General features: G+C 42.6%; 1 protein-coding gene and 1 pseudogene across 17 annotated transcripts in view; both read right to left on the bottom strand.

Moving 5' to 3' along the window:
- Positions 1-23,587, bottom strand: part of POMGNT2 (protein O-linked mannose N-acetylglucosaminyltransferase 2 (beta 1,4-)) — a 161,799-nt gene that overhangs the window by 36,238 nt on the left and 101,974 nt on the right. For 5 of the 17 annotated variants that reach the window (XM_073003468.2, XM_073003467.2, XM_073003469.2 and 2 more), the window contains exons 2-3: positions 20,316-20,420; positions 6,353-8,705 (exon numbers count right to left, since the gene is read on the bottom strand). In XM_073003468.2, coding sequence (XP_072859569.2) covers positions 6,878-8,614 — 1,737 coding nt within the window. In that variant the 5' untranslated portion in view covers positions 8,615-8,705; positions 20,316-20,420 and the 3' untranslated portion in view covers positions 6,353-6,877. Of the gene's footprint in view, positions 1-1,399; positions 1,534-6,352; positions 8,706-9,549; positions 9,630-13,239; positions 13,352-13,410; positions 13,476-17,601; positions 17,691-20,315; positions 20,421-23,587 lie in introns of those variants that run through there. The other 12 variants (XM_078377337.1, XM_078377336.1, XM_078377338.1 and 9 more) reach the window with 8 other exon arrangements.
- On the bottom strand, positions 20,947-21,099 carry LOC144583911 (U1 spliceosomal RNA; annotated as a pseudogene).

Below are 23,587 nucleotides of genomic sequence, written 5' to 3'. Positions count from 1 at the left end.
AAGTTATAGTGACACCATAAAAAGAATGGAGCTACCCCTTACTAAGTTGCATGTGTCATAACATGGTCATACCTTTATTCCTTAAAAAACGAGTACGAACTTGTTATTTGTAACAAATTACCCAAGCTCTAGTAAAACCAAGCATGTATAACATCAAATAACAATTAAAACACTAGGCTATGTGTTTCTGTATTTAGGGAAGGGAGATATATGTATTCTATCCTCTAGCAATGCATCAAAATCTGTCAATTTAACTTAGCACATCAAAACTAAATTTACATCCAGTTGTGAATATGTGAAACATTGCAACAACTTCCTGAGCATTTACAGTACTATGGAACTGCAGCCAAGTAAGCTGTGATTTGGTGTGAAAAATACTGCACTTGATTCAGACTAAGGGTGGATAATGAATAACCCTGTGCTAAAGGAACATATAAAAACAGTATACCAAAATTAGACTCTTGGAACTGACATTACTGACCCCTCCCCACACCTGCCACTTGAAGGAGTTCGCTCACTCTGCCTAATGATAGGGCCAAGCTTCCTATACTGAAAAGTCAGAAATCTGCACAAAGTATTTGGCACAGTTCTTCTTTCCATCTATGTACTGCATCTGGTGATCTAGTCATCCATCATGCTAAAGCAATGGTTTCCAACCTTTTTTGAATTATGGCCCCCTTTTATAGCAGCCAAATAACCTGCGACCCCCTTACCATATTTGCATAAAACGGCATTTTCAATAGGGTAAAATTATTCCTTCTCAGAAAGCCACATGTGATATCCCCCTCCCCATATGACACTTTGTGAATCCCTTGTTTTATTCTTTACACAGATTGAACTGCTCTTCCCTCACCTCCTTTCCACATAGATGGACTTTCAATCATGATGTGCTGTAGACTGAAAAAGCACACATTCCTGATCCAGAGTCAAACAGGGAGAAATCATGTTGTTTTAATGCCTCAATCTTACTATCTTCTACAATCCATACCAATCCAAATATTTTAGAAATAAATCTACTATATTCATAGTGTTTCAGCTGCCTTGCCCTTACCATTAACTCTAAAAGACGAGTGTTATGGAAGTTTATTTCAAATACTTGTTTTGTGCTTGGATAGAATTGCAGACCCTAAAATAGTCCATTCAGAACTGAACCAATACTGTGGCTGCCATTCTCCTGAAAGTAATGCTAGTTTATATTACCTGATCAGGGGTCCAAAATATATGTGGTTTGCAAACCATTCAAAAGTGATCTGAAGTGCAAGGGAAATCAAAAACACAACAAACGGGGGGGGGGGGAAACTCCAATACTGCTTCCATAAAATATCATGTAAAGTTGATAGCTGAAAAATCAATGTTATCTAATATTCAGATGGTCAGGGCAACAATCTTATGAACTTACTTGCAGGTAAGCACCCTTGAATTCAGTGGGATTTACGTCTAAGTAGACATCCATGAGATCGTGTTGAAAAATGCTTCAAGACAGAGGCTGTTTTTTCAGGGATTTTTTTCTCTCTTAAAAAGCAGCACAGCAACCTGTAGTGTCATTGAATCATAGAATAATGGGGTTGGAAGAGTCCTATCCATCAGGTCAAACCACAAGCTCAGTTCAAAAATCCAAATGAAAGTAAACCTGACATATGACTGTTTGACTTCCTCTTAAGTGCCTCCAGGGTTGGTTCCATTGTTTTACTGCTCTAATAGTTAAGGGTTTTTCCTAATACTATACCAAAATCTAACTTTCGGTAACTCCAGCCCTTTATGTGTCCTGTACTCTGGAATGATGGAGAAAAGATTCTGCCCCTCCTCTATATGACCTTTCAAATATTAGAAAAGTGTTATTATATCACTCCTCAATTTTCATTTCTCAAGGCTAAGCATGTCCAGTTCTTTCAGTCTTTTCTCATAGGGCTTGGTTTCCAGTACCCTTATCATCAGTTTTGCTCTTCTGAACATACTCGTTGTCTGCATTCTTTCTTTAACAGTGGTGTCCAGAATTGACACAGTACCTAACCAGTGCCAACTCAAAGAGAACTATACATGGATACTATATTTCTGTTACTGCACCTGAAGTAGCATTTGCCTTTTGTACAGCTATATCTGTAACAATTCCAAAATCTTCCTTGTATGTAGTCCTCCTGAGCAAGGTATTCCCCATTTGTAACTGCATTTGGTTTCTTTTCCCTATGTGTAGAACTTTGCACTTGTTCCTGTTAAATTTCATTCTGCTGTTTTCAGCCCACTGCTCGAGCTTATCAAGATCTTTTTGAATTTTGTTCCTTTTTGAATTCCACCCAATTTTGTGTCATCTGCAAATCTGATAAACATTCCCTGCACTCCGTCATTCAAGTAATTAATAAAAATATTGACAAGAACAGGGCCCAGGACTGAACCTTGTTACCTCTTCACAGTTTGAGAAGCCACCAATAAGCATTCCCTGAGTACAATTCTCTAACCCAGTGGTTCTTAACCTTGGGTTACTCAGGTGTTTTTGGACTGCAACTCCCAGAAGCCTTCACCACCAGCTGTGCTGGCTGGGGTTTCTGGGAGTTGCAGTTCAAAAACACCTGAGTAACCCAAGGTTAAGAACCACTGCTCTAACCCAGTGGTTCTTAACCTTTGTTACTCAGATGCTTTTGAACTGCAACTCCCAGAAACCCCAGTCAGGACAGCTGGTGCTGAAGGCTTCTGGGAGTTGCAGTCCAAAACTCCTGAGTAACCCAAGGTTAAGAACCAGTGCTCTAACCAACTGTATCAACCTGATAGCTGTTCTATTCAGCCCACACCTAGTTAGCTTGCTAATCAGAATATTATGGGGCACTTTGTTAAAGGCTTTGCTGAAGTCTAAATATATTACATCTAAAGCATTCCCACCATCTACCAGGGAGGTTACCCAATCAAAAAATGAGATTAGTCTGGCAGGATTTTTTCTTGACAAATATGTGTTGGTTTCTAGTTATTACTGCATTGCTTTCCAAGTGCTTGCAGAATGGCTGCCTTATAATCTGTTCCAAAATTTTCCCTGGGACTGATGTCAGACAGAATGGTCTGAAGTTCCCAAGTTCCCTCTTTTTACCCTTCTTTGAAGATAATAGACAGTGCTTCCGAAAGTTCTTTTACCTGTTCCTTCAATACTCTAGGATGCAGTTCATTGGGCCTTGTAGACTTGATCTCGTTGACAGTACTAAAGTATTCCTTGTTTATCTATCTCAAGCTGCAATCCTATCACTTCCACTCATACTTCACATTTGCCTTGAGGGTCATAGACTGTCTTTTGAGACTGTTAAGTGTTATAAGAATTACCTATTATACAAACTGCTAGATAGCTCATTGGTTTAGGCAGAAGTTGGGAGTTTGATTCACAGCTGTGCTTCTGGGGCTGGACTCAATAATTCATAGGGTCCCCTCCACCTATGCAGTTTTAAGATCATATAATATCAAAAAAGGGAACATTTGTGGGCGGCTAGAGCTACTTTATCTGTGTATTTGTGTTAAGAAAAGGTTTAAAAAACTATGTTAAAATACAAAGAAGCAAATACTGCAAATGAGTTCCTTAAAGTAACAAACTACTTTTTAAAGGTAACATTCCACAGAAAATTGCCTGAAAACAGCACAGAGAAGGCTAAATTAGAATTTTCTTTCTTTCTTTCTTTCTTTCTTTCTTTCTTTCTTTCTTTCTTTCTTCCCTCCCTCCCTCCCTCCCTCCCTCCCTCCCTCCCTCCCTCCCTCCTTCCTTCCTTCCTTCCTTCCTTCCTTTTCTTTCTTTCTTTCTTTCTCTTTCTTTCTATTGATTTTGAAATACGTAGAAGTACAAAGGAAAACTACAGAAAAAGGAGAGGCTACCTACCTGTAACTCTGGTTCTTCAAGTAGTCATCTGTGAATTCACACTACAGTATAGGGTTTAATCTGAGCTTGCAGACACCGAATCACACACAGAGACCCATGGATTTGGGACTCGAGTGTGCCAATTGGAAGATAACTGTCACCTCAGCCGAGGTGTTGGCCCAAGATGGAAATTCGGCAAGGAGTGGAGACGGTGGTTGACTGGAAAGTGGTGGCAATAATTAACATCCAGAGAGTCAAGGCAGACAGTTGGCTGATCCTGTAGAGGAATTGTTGACCCCCTTTTATAGTTTTGTCAGTTGTCATATACTTTTTAGCAGGTTGGGAACCCGGAGAGGATTTCTTGGTCTTCTTAGGTCTGGAGTGTTCCAGTACCAAAGGAAGGTTTGTTTTGGTATCGACTCAGTTATCAGTGCCGAAGACCTAGATTTAGAAGTGGACTTAGATTTCGATTTAGAAATTGGTAGCTTCAACGTTGGGAAGCGGTAGGCACCTCAAGGGATCCTTTATGTTGCTGAGAAGTTTGGGAAGCCTCCATAGTTTGTGCTGGTTGTAGAGAACGTTCCCAGAGAAAGGATTTGAGACATTGTTGTCAGAGCTTGAGAGCCTGTTTAGTAAAGTTTTTGCAAAACTGGCAAAGATGGCTAGTGAGATTCCCCGAGGCAGAAGAGACAAAGATCATGTCTTTCTGAGAGGGGTATCTTGTTGGAGCACGAGGCGTACCATTTAAGAATAACAAGGGCCATAAATGGCAGGGACGGAGGGCAAGGGGAAACGGTGGGGCAATGAAAAGAGGGAAAAATAGCTCTAAAAGTCTCTTACAATTTTCCCTCTGTATTTTTATTTTAGGAAGAAATCGAAAGCAGTGGCAAATGGAGAGGTCGACAAGAGATGAAACCTCAGCAGCGGCAAAAAGGAACTGAGGCGGTTGGCAGGATGGGCAGACCATGTGTACTGGGGGGTGGTCCTGGAGAACGCATGATAAAGCTCTAGAATATTCCAGAAACCTCTGTACAAGCACAAATTAAACCCTATAGTGTGCATTTACAGAGACCACAAAGAAGAAGAAAAATGTTCATACATTTCATATATATCAAGGACAACTGACAGTCCATTTACTTAGTTTGTGAATTTTGCCATTGTGGCACTCTCACACATTTTATCTTTCCAATCTTCTACTACACAAGTAGAATTCTTATTCTCGACATCAATTTTGCCTGTGAAAGGAACCAATTCCCTTTAGTCTTTTTCCATCCACTGGATCACTCAGCTCACACCAACTGAAATGGCACGGTATATGCACAAGTTTGCCACATGAACAGGAACGAGGCCAGCAGCCAGTGAAAGTCAAGAGCTTCTCAATCCTTCAAAAGAAAAAAGAGACAGACCACAGGGGTCTCATACAATCTCATTAGAACTAATATCAATATATGACTTTGAAATAGTTGGCTAATGCTAATGGATACATGAAAGCCCAAAGGATGCCTTTATTCTTCATTGAACCTTCCTCTTATTCTCACTGTAGCATGACTTCTCACTACAGTGTGGCTATTTAAGAGCTCCTAATACATAAAGCCATAGAATTCAAAAAGAATGTACAGTATTCTCTCTGTGTGTAAAAAAAAACCTGTGACCTTTCCAGTGATGTTGGAGAACCTGGATTTCAAGAATGACTGGAGAAGCACAAGCTCCCCCTCCCCCCCCCCAGCTTTTCTTCTTTTTCTTCCTTCTGCAGATCTGGAAGGGACCCTATACATCATCAAGTCCAGCCCCTGTCAAGGTTGCACAGTGAGGAATTGAACTCCGAAACTCTGGCTCTGGAATCAGATCTCTAACCACTGTGATATACAGCAGTTAATATTCCACTAATCCCTGTACAGTTTTTCCTATCAATGCTTTCCAAGCAGTACATTAATGCTAAAACTACATGCCAGGTTGTTATTAACTGCACATAAGCTTAATTTTGAATCCTATTTTCAGTTTGTTTGTCAGAATTTGAAAATGCTACATGTCATTATTATTGCATAGATATTTGTCCTATGATGACATTTCAAATCATTTATTGAGACACCTTATGGGTTCAGCTGCAATCTTCAGTTTTGCATAATTTGACCACAATGATCAGGCCCTGGATTTTGACAAAAGGATATTCATTGTTGCCCAATACAGAAGGCAAACCAAGATTATTGTGACAGGTTATGATCAGAGCAAGTATAGTGGTTGGACTCTCTGAGTAGATCTCTGAAGAGTCAGATCTGAGGCCTACCCGAGCAGCCTTGGATCAATCACTTTCACTCAGCCTGATGTACTACATTGGCTCGCGAAGCTCAAGCAAGGCACAGAACCACATTCTGGAGGAAATATGGTTGTTAAAACATTTACATAATGTAAACATACCTGTAGTAATAAAAATGAAAGAACCTGCATTTCTCAGTTTCCTGTGAAATGTAATTATCATATGAAGACACGTTTTTAACCTGTAAATTCAAAAAGTAAGAGAAAGCACTTGGGGAGGTTTTCAACAATTTAATGAATACTCTGTTACCAAATACTTTGCTTTGGAATACAAACATTTGGAGGAAGCACACACAGAGAAATCAAAATAAATAAAAAATAAAGACCAAGTTAAACAGCAGATAATACCAAAAAAAGGCAGTCCATCCAATAATATAACTAAATGCCAATATAAAACTGGGCATAAAATATTCACCACACATGAGACAGAAATCGAGAGAGAGAGAGAGAAATCAAAATAACAACAATTACTTTTCATTCCGATTTGAATTAGCCTCATGCAGGCTTCATTTAAGGGCCAACAGTGTTTTACGCTAACTGGAAATAATGCCACACAGAGAAGACACGCCAAATGGACACTGAGGCACTAGCAAGGTCTGCCAAATCTGTGCCCTTCCCACCCCCCAGGGGCAAAACCAAACAAGCCTGATCCCATGGGCCTAAGAACAGCAGGATAATGGGGCCGGGCTCTTCTTGATTAAAGTGCCTTGCTACAGCACAACATCCAAACCTCAAGGAAAGTTATGTGCTACATAACAGCACATCTGCAAAGGGTCCAAGAAGATTTTTGTTGAAAATGCAGCGGATCCAGACCAAGTAGTTCGTGAATGGCTTGATGTTATCTGAAAAGGTGTGGTTCTGATGGGACAAGATGTAAGGCATGTATGTGTTCTCCCCTTGCTCCTGTATCCACACTTCATATTTCACTTCCCGGACCTTCAGGTATTTAAGGTTCCAGGGGATTTGCCATGACACAGAGAGTTTGGCTTCACTGGTACCCTGGACAGAGGCTTGGCATTTGGCATCTCGGACTTTACCCGGGTAGAGACCACTAGTCCATTTTTGCCTCTTAGGCCCAGGCTTCATTTTCACTGTTTGCCTGATCACCTGGATAAGAGAAGCAATGTTAATTTTTGTGTCCTGGTAGATGCGGAAAAGCCACTCTGGGTTACGGCAACAGAGGTGGCGGGGGACTTCTGTGCTTTTTATGATGCGGTCTTGCTCAGCCTTGTCTAAATGGGCAATTCCTCCTTGATCCCAGGGTCTATCTGGGTAAGTCACTGTATTCTCCTTCTCCATATTCTGCCAGGCAATGTACTGGAGGTCCATACCAGGAAGTGTAGACAGCGTTTTGTAAGGTGTGTAATGTTCAGGGTTGATGGCGTAAGGGAAGAGTTCCACAACAGTGGCTCCCCGTGGCAGGAAGAGAGACATGACCAGCTGGGCTCCATGCATGCTGACCAGCATGGATGCATTACTAATCAAGCGTACAATATCTGAAAATGTATGGTCTTCTATAGAAACTGTGATGGTTTTCATCTGAAATTCCTGGGCAAGCGCCAAGATAAGTTCTGCCTCATTTAGAATAAGTCTATTTATAGTACGACTGAACACAACAATATAATCCTCACTGGGCATTCCTTCAAAGCTCACATTCAGCTTCTCTATCATGAATTTAGTGAACTGTTGGATCTCATTGCCAGAGACCAGGATATTTGCCTTTGGACCTTGGGGCTGAACAAAACCATACTGGTACCATGTTGTGATTTTCGACAGTCCCACATATGACTTGGTAAAGCAAAGGAGTCGCCCAAGAGTTTTGAGCTGTTCTCGTAGGAGGGGCTGTTTGTTGCTCAGCAGCCTGTACAGCTCAAAGTGAAGTCCTTCACCCCATCCTTCCATGAAAAACAGCCTGGTCTCCAGATCCAAATCTGGGAACTGCTGCATGGTATAGAAGATTGGGAGGAGATCATCATGAAATACATGCATCAAGTTGTCTGGGTTGAATCTGTTGACAATCAGGGCCACATCTGGGACAAAAACAGGCTTTGGCATGAATTTCAGGGCAGCAGCTGGCAATTCTACAAAGTTGAAGTACTGGGTGTTGTGGTCCTCCACTGAGGAGAGGTCAAGCAGGGCAGGCTGAAATCTTCGGGACCCCAGATTTGGAAGCATGATGGAGGCATTGCTGTGGAAGAAGACAAATTCCTCGGCCTCTGTAGAATAACAGAGGGACTCAAAGCGACAGATGCGGTCTGTGTGCATCCTGCCAGTGCATACCATCCGGGTGCCATCTTCCACCAGGGCTTGAAGGGCAGCATGATAGTCAATGCGGACCTGAGAGAGTTCCTGGGATTGGCGTGTGAGAACCAGCTCTTCTTCCAGCACAAAGACGTGGTCACGCAGCTTAATATATTTCCACAGCACAGCCGCAAGGACAGACACTAGCAAGGCATTCAACACAGCTGCTATGTTCATTCTGGACCCTGATCCTAGCAAAAGGGCAGGTGACGAACACAATGGAAGAGGGAGGCATCATCAGTCCACTTTAACATGGTGGGGTAGAGACCTAAACATCAAAATAATAAAATTGAACAAAAACAGAAAGAAACAGCCAGCACACAATTAAATATACTTCTCATAATGTTATTTTTGTCAGCAAGAACAGCAGACTTCAGGTTTGTGGGGTCTACTTAGCTTCCTGTCAGAACCCCAAGGTCCCTGAAAAAGTGGAAGGAAAAGGTGAACATATTCTTAGAATTAAAAAAAAAACATGGGCACTACTGCATACATGTTCAGCCCAGCAATTTGTTATCAGTATGCACAGCGTAGTGCAATGGTTATTTGCAGCCTACCTTGCTTGACCTCAGTAGAGAACCACAATAGTCAGGAGACCTGAGTTCAAGTTCTGATTTGGCCATGTAAATGTATGCACAGTGGGGTGACAATAGAAAGCCACTCCTTGATCCCTCGATCCTCTTATCCTACCTGTATTCACACCCCCTTCAAATATTATAGAGCAAGGGGCACCAACCCCTGGTCCGGGGACCGGTCCCAGTCCATGGCCTTGCCAGGACCGGGATGCAGAGACAAATTTCCTGGGCCTCCCACGCGCAGATAAATGCATGCCCCTCCCACACATGCACAGCCCCTCCCATGCACACACAGCCCCTCCCACGCATGCATGGCCACCACCACCCTAAACCGGTCTGTGGAGGCAAAAAAGTTGGAGACCACTGTTATAGCACTACAGTTCCCATTGTCCTTAACCACCAACCATGTGGGTTGAGCCTATTAGGGTCAACATCAGTTGGAGGTCACTTCACAAGACAAAACAACATGAGAGCAAGGCTCAGAATGGCATTGTACAAAGATCCACTCCCGGTTTTCACTCCAAACTTCGTTCTGTCTCTGTAGTTTCATTGAGACAAGTAGGGAAGCATCTTTCTTCTTGCTGCTGTTAACCGATTCAGAGTCCAAAGTGCTCAGGGACCTACTACGAAAGACACTGGGATCTAATGGTTGCCCACTCCTTCAGTAAAGCTTCACAAAGTCACAGCAAATATTCATTTCCCCCTATTAGATTTGTAAGTGGTTCAGCTTTCATTGTGAGAAGGAAGAAGTGAAAATGAATTTTAAAAGTACTCTTTGGGACAGGGACCGAAGACAGATTCCCCCCCCCCCCAAATGTTGGAAATTTTGCTGTCTGAACAGCAAACATACACGCTGTGCTGCAGGCTGAGGCATCAATGCTATAACAGCCATTCCCCAGACTGGCTGCCTTGCAGATGAGCTCAGCTAATCACTTGTAAAAAGTCACTCCTGTGAGCAGGTTTTGGAAAGGATGGTGTGTTTACAGCAACCCTGCAATTTCTTGGGTTTCAATCAGACAGGTCATTAGGTATTTTAATAAAAATTTAATGTTCAGAAAGACTATGCTGGAATATATCCTGAGTATTGAAGAGCTGTGTGATGGGGCTCAGCAACTGTACACCATCCAATTATCTAAATGAATCTAATAAATATTTATTATCTAAATGAATCTAATAAATATTTGTTACTAGTACACTCCAATTATCAGTCTAGAAGTAAACCATAATAATTTCAACTGAACGTATTTTTAAATATAAGATTACATCCTAAATGGCTGGACGATTCAAGAAGAAAAATCTGAAACTTGAAAAAGTTATTTTTTGGATTACAGGCCACAGAAAATCCTATGGAGTCAAGAGAACTAGAGTCCAAACATGTTATTTTCCCCAACCTTTTCTCCACAACAATGTTAGATGTTACCAAGCCCACATCAAAAGGGCTTGCAGTGCTGAGTGATAATGAATTACAGAGAATAAAGTAAAAAAAGGACAATACTGGCGCAGAAGGAGATGAAAGACACAGGCAGGTAAGTGACTCTCATTTCCGTTTAAGATAGGAAAGGTGCTTTTAAGATTTGCAAGAAAGAGGTGAACTGCAGGAAGAACAAACTATTTTCTTGAAAGAGCTGAGCCTAGCAATGTGGATTTTTAAAAAAATCAACACCCCTCTGCGCACAGTTGTTGCTTGCTGGTACTAGAGGAATATATTCCTATGAAGTGGAACAGTGCTAGGGAACCTGTAACCTTCTGTATGCTGCTGAAATCCAATTCCTACCAGGCTCAACCCACATGATTGGTGGTTAAGGACAATGGAAACTGTAGCTCTATAATATTTGGAGGGAGCACAAGTGCAGGCAAGATAGAGGATTAAGGGATCAAGATGCAGGTAGGGTAAAGCTATTGTTCTAGTAAAATTTATACCCATTCTGACAATCAGGTAAACGGAACCAGCATTATGTACTGCTGAAAGCATTTTGCAGCTGTGATACATAATTGCAGGTGGATGTAAAAAGACTTTAAAAATTGGCTCTATGTTTTGACACTCGTTCTTTTTATAAATTCATAGAGCTGTTAGTTATTTTCATCTGGGAGAGCAAAGGCTTCCTTCTACTGTGTTTGGTATGTGAGCATCTAACACATTAGATCCTCTACCATTTCAATAGGGTGAGATTTTCATCAAGTGCACTGTTAATCAAATGGTAAGTAATTGCAATTAAGGCTATGGGGAAATATAGGAAGGACATTATCTAACTAGTCTTGTATCTGATGGATTAAGTGGCAGTAAGGGAAGACAAAGGAATGAGCACTTAAAAACTGATTTTGCTGTACAGGAGGATGAGTAGAACCATACAAATTTAATGGAGTCCAATAAATTAATATTGATCTTTTTGTATTTTAAGTCAGAAAACTCACTTTGGCTTCAGGAGATTTCAGTCTTACAGAAGTACAAAAATAATGGAAGACAATTTGTGATTAATAACAAGGATAATGGAAATGGCATAAATTAATTATACACAGTCACATAATAATTTACACAGTTAAATTATTATACTACATGCGAGTATTTTGGTTCAATGTAATTGAGTTGGGGCTTTACATAATGTACACTGCCTGGTTTTTCATTTAATTTTAATATTTTTTTTTTTTTAAAAAAGTCGTATTATTGTGGTTTGATCTATTGTAGGTTATTTTGGGAAGGTTTACTCTAAAATGACACGTATACATCTTCTAAACAAAATAAATAAATAACATGGTTTGAGGACAGCATTACTCCTCGTAAGTGTCTTACTGATGTATTTTGAGAACTTATCAAAAGGCTGTCCTTCTGCCCAGGCAGCAAGTTCTTAATCATTATCACATTTCAAGAACTGGGCAAGCTCAGATTCAGAATGCTATTATAATTAATTTTCATCTAAATTTGCATTTAAGATGGGAAAGACAGCAATGTGGCTGAATGTACACCCTCTCCTACAATAAGTCAAAAAGCCATTTAATTTTCAACTCCATAACAATACAATTTATGCATGCTTATTCAGAAGAATTGAACACTTCCAAATAAACACTACCATCCTCAGCTGGACTTAACCAACAGGTAAACATGTACTGTATATACACAATTAGCTGAAAGTAAACACTACTGAACAGAACAGAACTGAGTTCTGAATAAAACAGGAAAGCGTTGCAATGATGAATACTTTTATTGCACATTTTTATACACATTTATTCAAAAAGGAGTCCCACTGACCAATAGGGGCTACTCTCAGGAAACTGGGTTACTCCTAAACGTGCTTGATATAAATAATTTTCCTGGAACCAAACAGTTACTCTATAGCAACTATAGTTTTGTGTCTGCCTGGAACATTTACAGTATGCGATGAAACTAAGGGGAAGAAGAATGGAAAATAGTACTGTGAAATCTTGTGTCCTGTGGATGAATGTGTGACTGCGTACACAGAACATTCAAAGTACATAAAGCAGTAACAATTCACACGGCCTAATGCAGCCTTCTGCATCCTGTGAACATGTGGCCTCCAACTCCCATTATCCAGGAGAAGTACTGCACAACATATCCAGAAAGCCCCGATTAGGAAAAGCTGATCTAATGCATGCTATTACAAAACTAACACATCAAAGCCTAAGCAGCCAGTGGAACTGGAATGGTAGTGATGTGCACACATCTGACTGGTCTAAGGACTGTAAATAAACTATATATACTTTGTAATGTGCACACTTCTACTATAAGCATGACTACAAGTAACACCTACTACAATGTGCTACTGTTATTATGTGCCATTAAGTCACTTCTGTCTTATGGTGACCCTAATAGGGTTTTTAAGGAACATGAGATGTCCAGGGAGTGGTTTACCACAGCCACCACTCACATGAACTCCCATAGCCAAATGTCGATTCAAACCCACATCTCCCGACTCCTAGTCCGATACCATTAGCTGCTACGCCACATTAGCTCTCCAAGTGTAACCATACTCATCTCTTTTTTAATGTGTGTAAGTACTCCTGCTGGTGGATTAAGGTTTCAAGGCGTGAACAAAGACAGATTTGAAGCTGCTTCAGCAAAGGAAAAGTGATACCCACTCACCCTGGATGGAGGAAGGAGGAAAGGAAACCCTAAGGAGGCTTTCTTCCCAGAAAGTGTGCTCTGGAGGTTTCCTTTTACATTTTGCCTGTGAATATGACCAGCCTGTTCTCTTGACCCCTCCTGTACAGATTGTCTCTGAGCATGCACCATCTGCCTACAGTGTCCTGTTTCTCCAGCTGGCTCAACTCAATTTGCTAGCCTCCCCAGAGGTCCATCTCACATGCAGGAGAATCTGCTGCAGTATTCCTGAATACACACAAAAGGCATCAAAAGAGAAACAAATAGCTTGGTGCCATTTTACAAACCTGAAGTGTGTCTGGAAGACAGGCAGGAAGCTTGTTATGTGCAGGTAATTAAAGAGGGAGAGTGGCTGAGAGAGAAAGAGAGAAAAAGAAAGAAGATTCTGCATAAACACAGGAAGAAAATGGCAGACAGAAAGACAGCCTCAACCACGAAGAAAAGAGAAAGCAGTGGGAAATATTTTACATTTCAATCTGCTAATTCCTTGGTTCTTTGTAAGAGCCACTCTACCTAAAAGAGGTGGAGATATGGCTCAATAGAAACAATAAACTGCACATTTCCTTTGAGATTTTCATTTTTAAGCAATAGAAGTATTTTTGGAGAAAATCTATTTTCCCCAGTAGCAATCTTCCACACATTTGCTTAGGAAAAGGCGACTTTGATCCCTCATAAGAGTACTGGAAAATTGCAGTCTATGACAGTGGTTCTTAACCTTTGTTACTCGGATGTTTTTGAACTGCAACTCCCAGCCAGCACAGTTGGTGGTGAAGGCTTCTGGGAGTTGCAGTCCAAAACTCCTGAGTAACCCAAGGTTAAGAATCAGTGGTCTATGATACGAAATAAAAAAGAAACAGGAAAATAATCACATAATTGGTATTTTTATTGGAGGTGGCAAACCTGTGTCAATCTGTATGATTTCAGGCACTGGAGACCATCCACATAACACAAAGGTACTTCATGTACACTCACAAATGTATGTCATACATTCAAACAGACCATGTTTGAATGAACATATGTCACCTTATTAATATGCCTTTCAGTTGTGTCTGCAGTTCCTTCATGCCACTGAACAAACCAATAAGTCTTCAACTAATTATCACTCTCCAGTCCATTTACAAGCTCAATGTAAAGAGTTAGTATTAAAAATCAGTGCCCTAAACAACTTGGGATCAGGTTAACTGGAATAATACCTTCTCTCATATGTAACTATGTGGGTAGAATTGTGCTTTGCTGAATGGAACATTATTTGATCACAGGAAGCTCCATGCAAAGTGTGAAACAATAAAGCCTAGACACGAAACAAAACCCCAGATCCACAAGTGAGCAACATCTGTATCTGGGTCAATTATAAATGGACAAAATATGCAAAACTATTTCAACTTCTTTCAGAGTTTTGTAATGCTGAGGGGCTCCTCAGCAGGTGATATTGGGATAGTCAATATCTTCAGGGTTGAGAGCCAACCACACCTGCTCATGGATTTTGGGAGGCCACTCCCATCCCTGCTTAGCTCTAACATTTCACATTTAAAGATGTCTTCTTAAAAAAGGAAAAACCTCTTTATGCTCTCTGGTGGCCAACCTTTAAAAACAAATTTACAACAACAACAATAAAGGGGGGGGATGTTGCAGTGGCCCCCGAGGCAGTTGTGTACACACAATGACTTTGCTAGAGATCATATTTGGGCCCCAGAGAAAGCCCCAGGCGTCCCTAGGCCCTCATCTGCCCACCCTTCTTTGCTACATAGTAAAAAATTGGGTGTGGGGAGGTAGGTAAGCTCAAAATTTACCGTATTTTTCGCTCTATAAGACGCACTTTTTCCCTTGGAAAAAGTAGGGGGGAGTCTGTCCGTCTTATAGAGCAAATAAGCTGGCAATTTTGCCCCCGCTGGCCTTGCGGGGGGCAGGGGAGCCTCCAAAGTGTGCCTCCAAGTGTGCCTTCCAGACCCTTTGGAGGCTCCCCCACTCCCACGGGGCCAGTGGGGGTGAAATTGCGAACATCCAGGACCTTTCTGAGGCTTGGAAAGCTTCAGAAAGGTCCTGGAAGCTGGCGATTTCGCTCCTGCTGGCCCCGTGGGGATGGGGGGAGCCTCCAAAGGATCCTGGAAGGCACACTCTGACACTTTGGAGGCTCTCCCTGCCCCCCCGCAGGGCCAGCGGGGGCGAAATCACCAGCTTCCAGGACCCTTCTGAAGCTTTCCAATACAGTTAGAGTGTGTGCACAGTTTGAGGTCTTGTTCACATGATGCCCCTATGTATCAGCAGATGGTCATACACGAGTAATTGAATCAAGGGCTCTCATGTCAATTTCAAATTATGGTGACCACCTATCCAAGGGTTTCTGGTTATAAAAAATATTTAGGAGTGTTTTACCAGTCTCTCCTTCTGGCTGCATTCTGGAACTACACCGAATATACAAGATCAAGTGTACTTGATTCCATTAGCCATCCACTTTCTGGGTTATCTTGGCTGGCCCTCACAGCCGGGCAATCCAAATCATTGGTGTTTATTGATGTAATTTATTACATTTTTATCTTGCTTTCCTCTAGTGAATGCCAGGCAATATACATAGCTTTCTTCCTCCCCACAACAGCCCTGTGAATTTTGTTGGGCTGAAAAATATTAGGGGTCCAAAGTCACCAAGTAAATTTCATAGCCCAGTAGAGATTTGAACACAGGTCTTCCAAACCCTAACCATTGTACTACACTTCAGACAGCCATGCTTTATGCACACATGATAGGGGGCCTAGCGGGACCCAGGTCACCAGGGGTTAGACCAGCAACATGGAACTCATTTTTTCCTGGGTGGGTGCCATACATGAGTGCCACATAGGAACAGATTTGTTGCCCTGTTGTGGCAAAAGGTTGCCCTGCCTTTGAGCTTGTATTTTTGTTATTATCACAGATGTCTGAAAGTACATGTGTGCTAAAACCAGCCTTCTTTGTCACTTGAAATAATTTCAGTGTACAATCTGAGATTCTCATTTTGACAGAAAGTTGTCTGTTTTTGAGACTGTTTTTGCAATAACTATGAAATCTTAGACTAACATTTACCAAATCCAAGGGTTCTAACTGATAATGAAGAAATGTAACAATTTCAGTCCTTAACTGAACGAATCAATCAGTGAGGTTGAAACATCTTTATGTATAATTTACTAAGATTCAACTCAGATCAGATCAGTCTGTTTTGCTATTCATCAGATTCATCAGGCTTTCCAAGCCTTAGAAGGGTCCTGGAAGCTGGCGATTTCACCTCCGCTGGCCCCACGGGGGTGGGGGGAACCTCCAAAGGGTCCTGGAAGGCACTCTCAGACCCTTCGGAGGCTCCTCCCACCCCCACCCCCACGGGCCAAAATTGCCAGAATATTTTTTTCCTTTTTTTACTCCCCTAAAAATGAGCTGCATCTTATGGAGAGGTGTGTCTTATGGAACAAAAAATATGGTAAGGACACAAGCTTATAAGCAACTAGCTTAGTGAGGTACAGTAGTTATGGGCTGCAGAGCCAGAGGCTGGGAACTCAATTCCCCACTGCGGCCTTGAGCAAGCTGCACAGTCCTAAAAGTGTCCTCAGAAGAAGGGAATGGTAAACAATATCTGAGTACTCACTACCTAGAAAACCCTGAAAAGAGTCACCATAAGTCAGAATCTACTTAACAACACACAATTTTTATTATTATTAACTTGGATACTAGGTCTTCAGAGAAAATACTAATTCAGATCACAGAAAAACTATTATTCCTTGTTGGAACTTCACTGGGAAGTTAAAGGAATCACTGAGGTATCACCAGAAAAGAATTAAATGAGTGCCAAATGAACATGAATGGGAAGAAAGTTATTCATACAGAATGCTGCCAGAAATAACAGGTGTTTTTTTAAAAGAAAAAGATGCAGGAAGGATGAGAGAGAGAGAAAGAGAGCAAATGAGAATGAGAAAGCAAAGAGAGACAACATTTAATCACCATGAAAAGAGTGAAAATATCAACAAGCGCAACAAGAATCTTTAGGGAGGCCGATTGATCTGCTTCACTGAAGGCTTTCAAGGAGCAGAAAGCTTGACCGACTCTTACCTTTCAAGTATGTTTCAGAATAAATATAATACACCTTGAGGCAAAGCCTCAATATGTGTGTGAACTCTGCTTTCCCAAACTGGTGCTTTTGAGTGTGCTGGATCACAACCCAAACCACTGCCAGCAAGATGCTGGAAATGATGGGAATTATAGTCCAATAGGGCCAAGATTGGGCAAACTGGTGCTTTTGAGTGTGCTGGATCACAACCCAAACCACTGCCAGCAAGATGCTGGAAATGATGGGAATTATAGTCCAATAGGGCCAAGATTGGGCAAAGGGCCAAGATTGGGCAAAGCTAGCCTTAATGCCCAGAACCTCCCAATTCCAATTCTGTTATTTATTATTTACTCCAATCCTTGTCGATACCATTAGCAGTGGAGGATGTCTAAAACATACATATAAACTCTACTAGACAGTAAAATAGGCCTGTTTAAGATCACTGAAGAAGACAGTAAAGCTTCAGAGCAGAGCCTTGAGGGGAATAGTGTCATTTTCTACCTGTTATAGAAGAAAAACAAAATGTATAATACAGTGGTACCTTGACTTACAAACTTAATCCGTTCTGGAACGGCGTTTGTAGTTTGAAAAGTTCGTAAGTCAAAGCACCATTTCCCATAGGAATGCATTGAAAACCATTTAATGCATTCCAAGGGAAGAAAAAAGGCAAAAAGGCACCTTTGGAGGTCTCAAAGGGCTTTCCCCCTCGACATCGGAGGAAGCCCTTCGAGACCTCCGAAGGCAAAAAGGCAGGGAGAAAGGGCGGGAAATCTGAAGGCTCCTGGATCTAGCCATATGTTCATTTACTCTGCCCCCAGTACATTTACCCCTCGTGGTAGGCTAGGGTGCCTCCCGGAAGCTCTACAGTGGGAAATGAAAGCAACCATCACTCTCTGCCGTGGCCCCAAGAACTAGTCCTCCATGGCTCGACTGCCTCTGAACATGGAGGCTCCACTTAGATATCCTAACAGCCAAGGGATGAGAGCTGTTCCGAAGGCCATCTCTCTCCCACCTGCGACTGCCGCAGAGCGATGCAGGCCCTCCTAGTTCTCACCCTCCTGACACAAGCGCGCCTGGCTCAGCAAGGCTGCTGCAGCTCCTTGGCTTGTCACAGATTGCGGCTTCGCCCAGTGCTGCTTGATGACTAACCGTGGCACTTTGCCGGGATCATGGGCAGAGAGGCTGCCGCCGCTGCCGGGACAGATCTGAGCAGAGCCCAACGGTGTTACTGGGCGGGAGAGGAAGGAGGCACCCCCCCCCCAGAGGTAGGAGGGGATCGGGGAGCCGGCGGTGAGAGAACCTGAGCCCAGGGACCGGAAGAGCCCAGCCTCCGTGCCCAACTGCAGGGCAAGGAACTGCACCAGGCTCACCGGAGGCACAGACCCGCCTCGACCCATCTGGGAGCCACCCATGTCGAAGGCGCATCCAGCCCAGTCGCCGCCTCCGGCTTGCCTGGCTCGCCTCTGTGCCCCTTCATGGTCCTCTCCTGGGCAGCGGCTCCCTGAGCCTGGAAGCTCCTCATCTCCTCTCCCCGATGTTGGGTCCGCACAGTGCCCTGCAGGCCTGGTGCCGCCGCCAATGTGAGGGCTACTCCGGCGTGGAGGTCCAAGACCTCAGCAGCTCCTTCCTTTGAGACCTCCAGAGGCAAAAAGGCAGGGGGAAAGGGCGGGAAATTTGAATTCCCAGCCCTTTCACCCTGCCTTTTTGCCTTTGGAGGTCTACGAGGGCTCCCTCCGATGCAGGGGGAAAGTCCTTTGATACCTCCTGGGGGTCTGATTGCGGCGGCGGGGGACCCCCAGGAGGTCTCCGATGGCATGAAAAAAACAACAACAAAATAACAATAACAACAACAACAACACTGCAAGTCCCACCTGGGACTGCAAAAAACCAAAAACAAAAACAAACCAATCCAAAAATAAACATTGGAGCAAGTCCCATGCTGGGACTGCAAAAAACCCAAAAAACAAAAACAAAACACACACACAAAAAAACACAGAAACATAACCCCCCCAGCCCAAACCTACCCTCCAAAACCCACACAGATCAACTTTTTAAAAAGGAAAAAGCAGAACTTTACCTCCACTGCCGCGCCTTGGGCGGCGCTTACTCACATGTAGACCCATGCTTTCCATGACACTTACTCACGAGTAGACCCACGCCAGGGATGGGGAGTGCACCGGCTTCCTCCTCCTGCTCAGCAGAAGCAAAAACTGATCCCCTGCTCTAACCATCGGAGTGAAAGAGCTACAAAGTAGCAGCCTCCTCGCCACCAACAGTTTGAATTTTCCGCCCTTTTTCCCTGCCTTTTTTCATTCGTAGGTTGAAGCTCCGTTCGCACGTCGATCCAGATTTTTGCAGACGGAGCTGTTTGTAACTCGAAATGTTCATAACTAGGGACGTTCATAAGTCGAGGTTTGACTGTACTGCTAAGACAGGGCAACAAGCCCATTTGGATTGACTTATAACCATCAATTCATAGAGGTTTGTGTGCTGGAGGAAAACAGCCCATCTCCAGATGTCTGGTGAGCAGATTTAACAAGGATCATCCCTTCAAACATTTTCAGGAAGGAAGCTTGTTATTAATAGCCTCAGAAAAGATGAAAACCCGTACGAATCCATCTGGCCCCCCAGTGACAAAGGGGAGACAGAGAAGGTATTTGTTTCCTTCAGCTAAGCAGAGTTGAGGAAATGGCCCCTTCCACTGGCTGTTCCCCCTCTCCAAGAACTGATTGAGACAGGAGGTGGTACAGTATTTCCAGGATTTTACCATGCACATTAAAGATGGAGGGGAAGGAAAGAGAAAGAAAATATTATATACTGTATCAAGCTACTATTCATGGCAAGAACTTATTGCGTTTAGAAACTTATTTCTAGCCCTGGTTTCTTGGGGACATGATAGTTTTTTGTATGCACAGCGATCTTGCCAGGGTGAAGCCAGCATGTAAATTTTCACCACCTGTATTACGAACACCAGAGCTCTAGGCAGTCTGTATGAATGTCACAGTCATTACCAAGAACTGTTTATCCATGAGGTTAGAGATGCTAACCTTCTCATGGACATGCACCCCAGAACACTTGTCATGCAGTAAAAGCATGCATATTTTTAGCAAAGAAGCTTGAACATACCTGCCAATAAGTTCAGAACAGGTTGATTCTATTATTCCTCTTCATGATCAGCCTACCATCACATTCTTTGCACTATTTGACCATGGCTGCAGAAGAGAAGCTGTTCTGAAAATAAAGCCAATAACAATAAATCAGCTATTTGTAACACTGAAATTTCTTTCGACAGTATCACTAAATGTTCTCGCAAACAACTTCTTTAGTTTAAAGTCAAACATAGGTGGTACTTCTATTAGACTGTTTTTAAAGAATCACTCACAAATGGTAACTTTCACTCCATATAGGCCTTCATTAGGCTAGCCGTGTGGACAGTGCCGTAAAAATACCGTATTTTTCGCTCCATAAGACGCACTTTTTCTCTCCAAAAAGGTGGGAGGGAAAGTACATGCGTCTTACGGAGTGAATGCAGTAACCCAGGGCTCAGCCACCACCACCCAAAAGCTCCCACTGCCATGCTGGGAGGCCTCTGAACTGGCAGCAGAGACTGCTTTCTGTTTGGACCTCACCATTCTGCACTGCTAGCTTTCCAGGATCTGCTTCCTACAGCCCACCTGGAAAACCAGCAAGGCAAACAGGCCTATGGCAGCAAGCAGTGAAAACAGCCAAGGACCAAAGGGTGGTTCTAGAAAGACCAAGGGAAACCACAAACACAGTCTCCCACTTAGGCAGTTGACTTTCCCACATTTGGGGAAATCACAGGAGTCAGCTCATCCAAAGTGCAATAGATGAGCCTTACCCTGGGAAAACCACTTTTACAACAATGGTATCTCCCCTGCCAGGTCTGAGTTTGAATGGCCCCTAAGCCTCCCGGCCCTTTGTGTGCACTATCCCCCAAAGGCATGGTGACCGCCGGCTGTACCTCCTGATCAAAACAGTGCTGCACAGCCCCAGTCCTGAAAGAGGCCAGGAGAGCTAATCAGTGTTTTGGGGTGCCCCACAGGACCCCCATCAGGGGCTAGATGTTTCTCCCACAATCCTCCAGTGCACAGATATTAGCATATCTGCCTGCTTGCATCACCCAGTAGGCTTCTCTATTGGAGAAGCAGGAAGGAGGAGTCTCTTTCCCTTCACCTTCTGCAGAGAAGTTAGACCATGTGACTAGCCAGACATTTTGAGAAGCAGAGAGAGAGAGGGAGAGGGAGAGAGGACAGAAACAAAAGCTTCTAAAATTGGCAGTAAGTTAAAACAGGCCTGAGAATGGTGAGGGGAAGATAAAGTTACTACTGAGAGCCTGCTAGAATGGCTCTCTGTAGTTCAGAGCTTTGCAGGAAGCTGCATCACTTCATCATAAATTAGGCCTAAATAGAAGTAATTTTGCAGATATTTAAAACATTAAGGGACCGGGGGGGGGGGAGGTTAATGTGTATTGTTAGCCAAATTTCATTCTGAAGCACAGAATGATTAAAAAGGCACTGAGCACATGCAGAATAAAGTTCAAAAGTGAAACCAAAAAGGGACCTAACACTCCTTTCCTTAATATATTACCACTAGGGCTACAGGTTTTATTTGGTGTATTAGCTTGCCACATTAACTGAGTCCAGTTTTTATGGACTCATCAGGAGCAAGGCAATTTGAATTGCAGAGGGCAGATCTGAATCACAGATCTGAATATGTTCAAGTAAAGCTTTGAAATCTTGAAAATTGGTTTAAGAACCCAACATTTCATAAATATCATTTCACATGTACACACACACAACTGGAAATAGAAATTTTAGTAGTATTTTTGTGTTAACAAAAGCTGCACGGTGTCACTCCCCCTGTTTTTATTGGTTTTTCTTAATCATTGTTGTTCTACAATATTGCTGGTAGATTTTATCTTTTCATTGTGATTCCCAGCTACTGTATTTTATCCTATTGTAGTCTCTAAAATTGGACAACCATCTGTCAGATCTGCTCTGATTTGGATTCCTGCATTGAACCAGGGGTTGGAATTGATGGCCTTATAGGCCCCTTCCAACTCCATTATTCTATGATTCTGTGCTGCTTTGAGACTATATTTGTAAAAGGAAGCAGGCAGTAGATGTGATGAATAAGGGGCACATTTTTCTTGCAGAGTATGGGAACTCATTCTACCAGTGCAAAGCAGAAAAGGCTAGCATATAGCATTCCTTTTAAACTAGAGGTAGTAAAATATGCTAAGGAGTATGGAAACAGTGAACAGTGCAGAGACATTTTGGGCCTCCTCATCTGAAAAAAATGATTAGAGAGTGGAGGAAACAGGAGGATCAGCTGCAAAAAGCTGATAAAAAGTAAGCACACTTTCTGTGGACATGCTGCATGCTGCAAAGAAAAGAACTGAATGATGGAGAGAGAAAAAACTTTATTGCTGTAAGGAAGGAAGGGAGGGAGTGGAAGTGAGGCATGCTTTGCTGTTTGCTTACACCTGTGCTGGTGGTGATTTCTTCATCATAGCTCTTATTGACTACCCAGCAACAATCTGTTTATTCATCTCTTTCAGTGCAATAACAATTCATTATAAGTGTTAAAACTTGAGATGGTACTGTAATTCCCACTCATTGTGTGTCATCCTGCTGTAGAAGTCTGCTTCATGATTCTCCACTTCTGGTACATGTATGACTTGTGAAATGACATGCTTGAGAATACACCAGTCCCAAAACTGTACTGTTAGTAGCAAGAAAGACATGGATTTTGTTCCTCCTTGGTGGTTGATATAAAGCATTGTAGTGTTGTTGTCTGTGGCTATTGGAATAACTTTGCCAACTACAAATTGTTCAAAAGCTCTCACTGTGTTGTACACTGCAAGAAGGTTGAGGTAACTGATGTGACAACATCTATCTATTGCTACTGCCTTATGAATTTGCCAGAATATTTTTTTCCAGTTTTCCTCTCCTAAAAATGAGGTGCATCTTATTTGGAGGTGCGTCTTATGGAGCGAAAAATACGGTACATGAGTTCAACAAAATCATGTCTAGAAGTCTATGGCAGGTTTCAACATGAGGGCTGTGAAATCAAGCCAGGAGTGTTGGTTTTAACACTGGCAATGTGAACTGAGTTGTCCCAAACTTGCCAGGCCCAAGGCTGCCAGCCACTCAGCATTTGGCTAACCACGTTTGCCTGACATTGAAACAAAAGTACTGGAGGGAGGGCCTAGGAATTAGGGTGATATAGACACGCAGCAAACCTCTTACCAGAGAATGTGGTATAAAATTTAGTTTACCTTTTCAAGTTGTTACTTTAAACCCCCCCCCCCAATTTTTTTCTGTATTCATGGTCTGCCATTTAGGGTTACCTGTTTCAAAGAATCTTCAAAATAC

This window comes from Pogona vitticeps, chromosome 6 (assembly GCF_051106095.1).
Source record: "Pogona vitticeps strain Pit_001003342236 chromosome 6, PviZW2.1, whole genome shotgun sequence".
NCBI lineage: Eukaryota > Metazoa > Chordata > Lepidosauria > Squamata > Agamidae > Pogona > Pogona vitticeps.
This window is presented reverse-complemented; position numbering and strand designations above follow the sequence as displayed.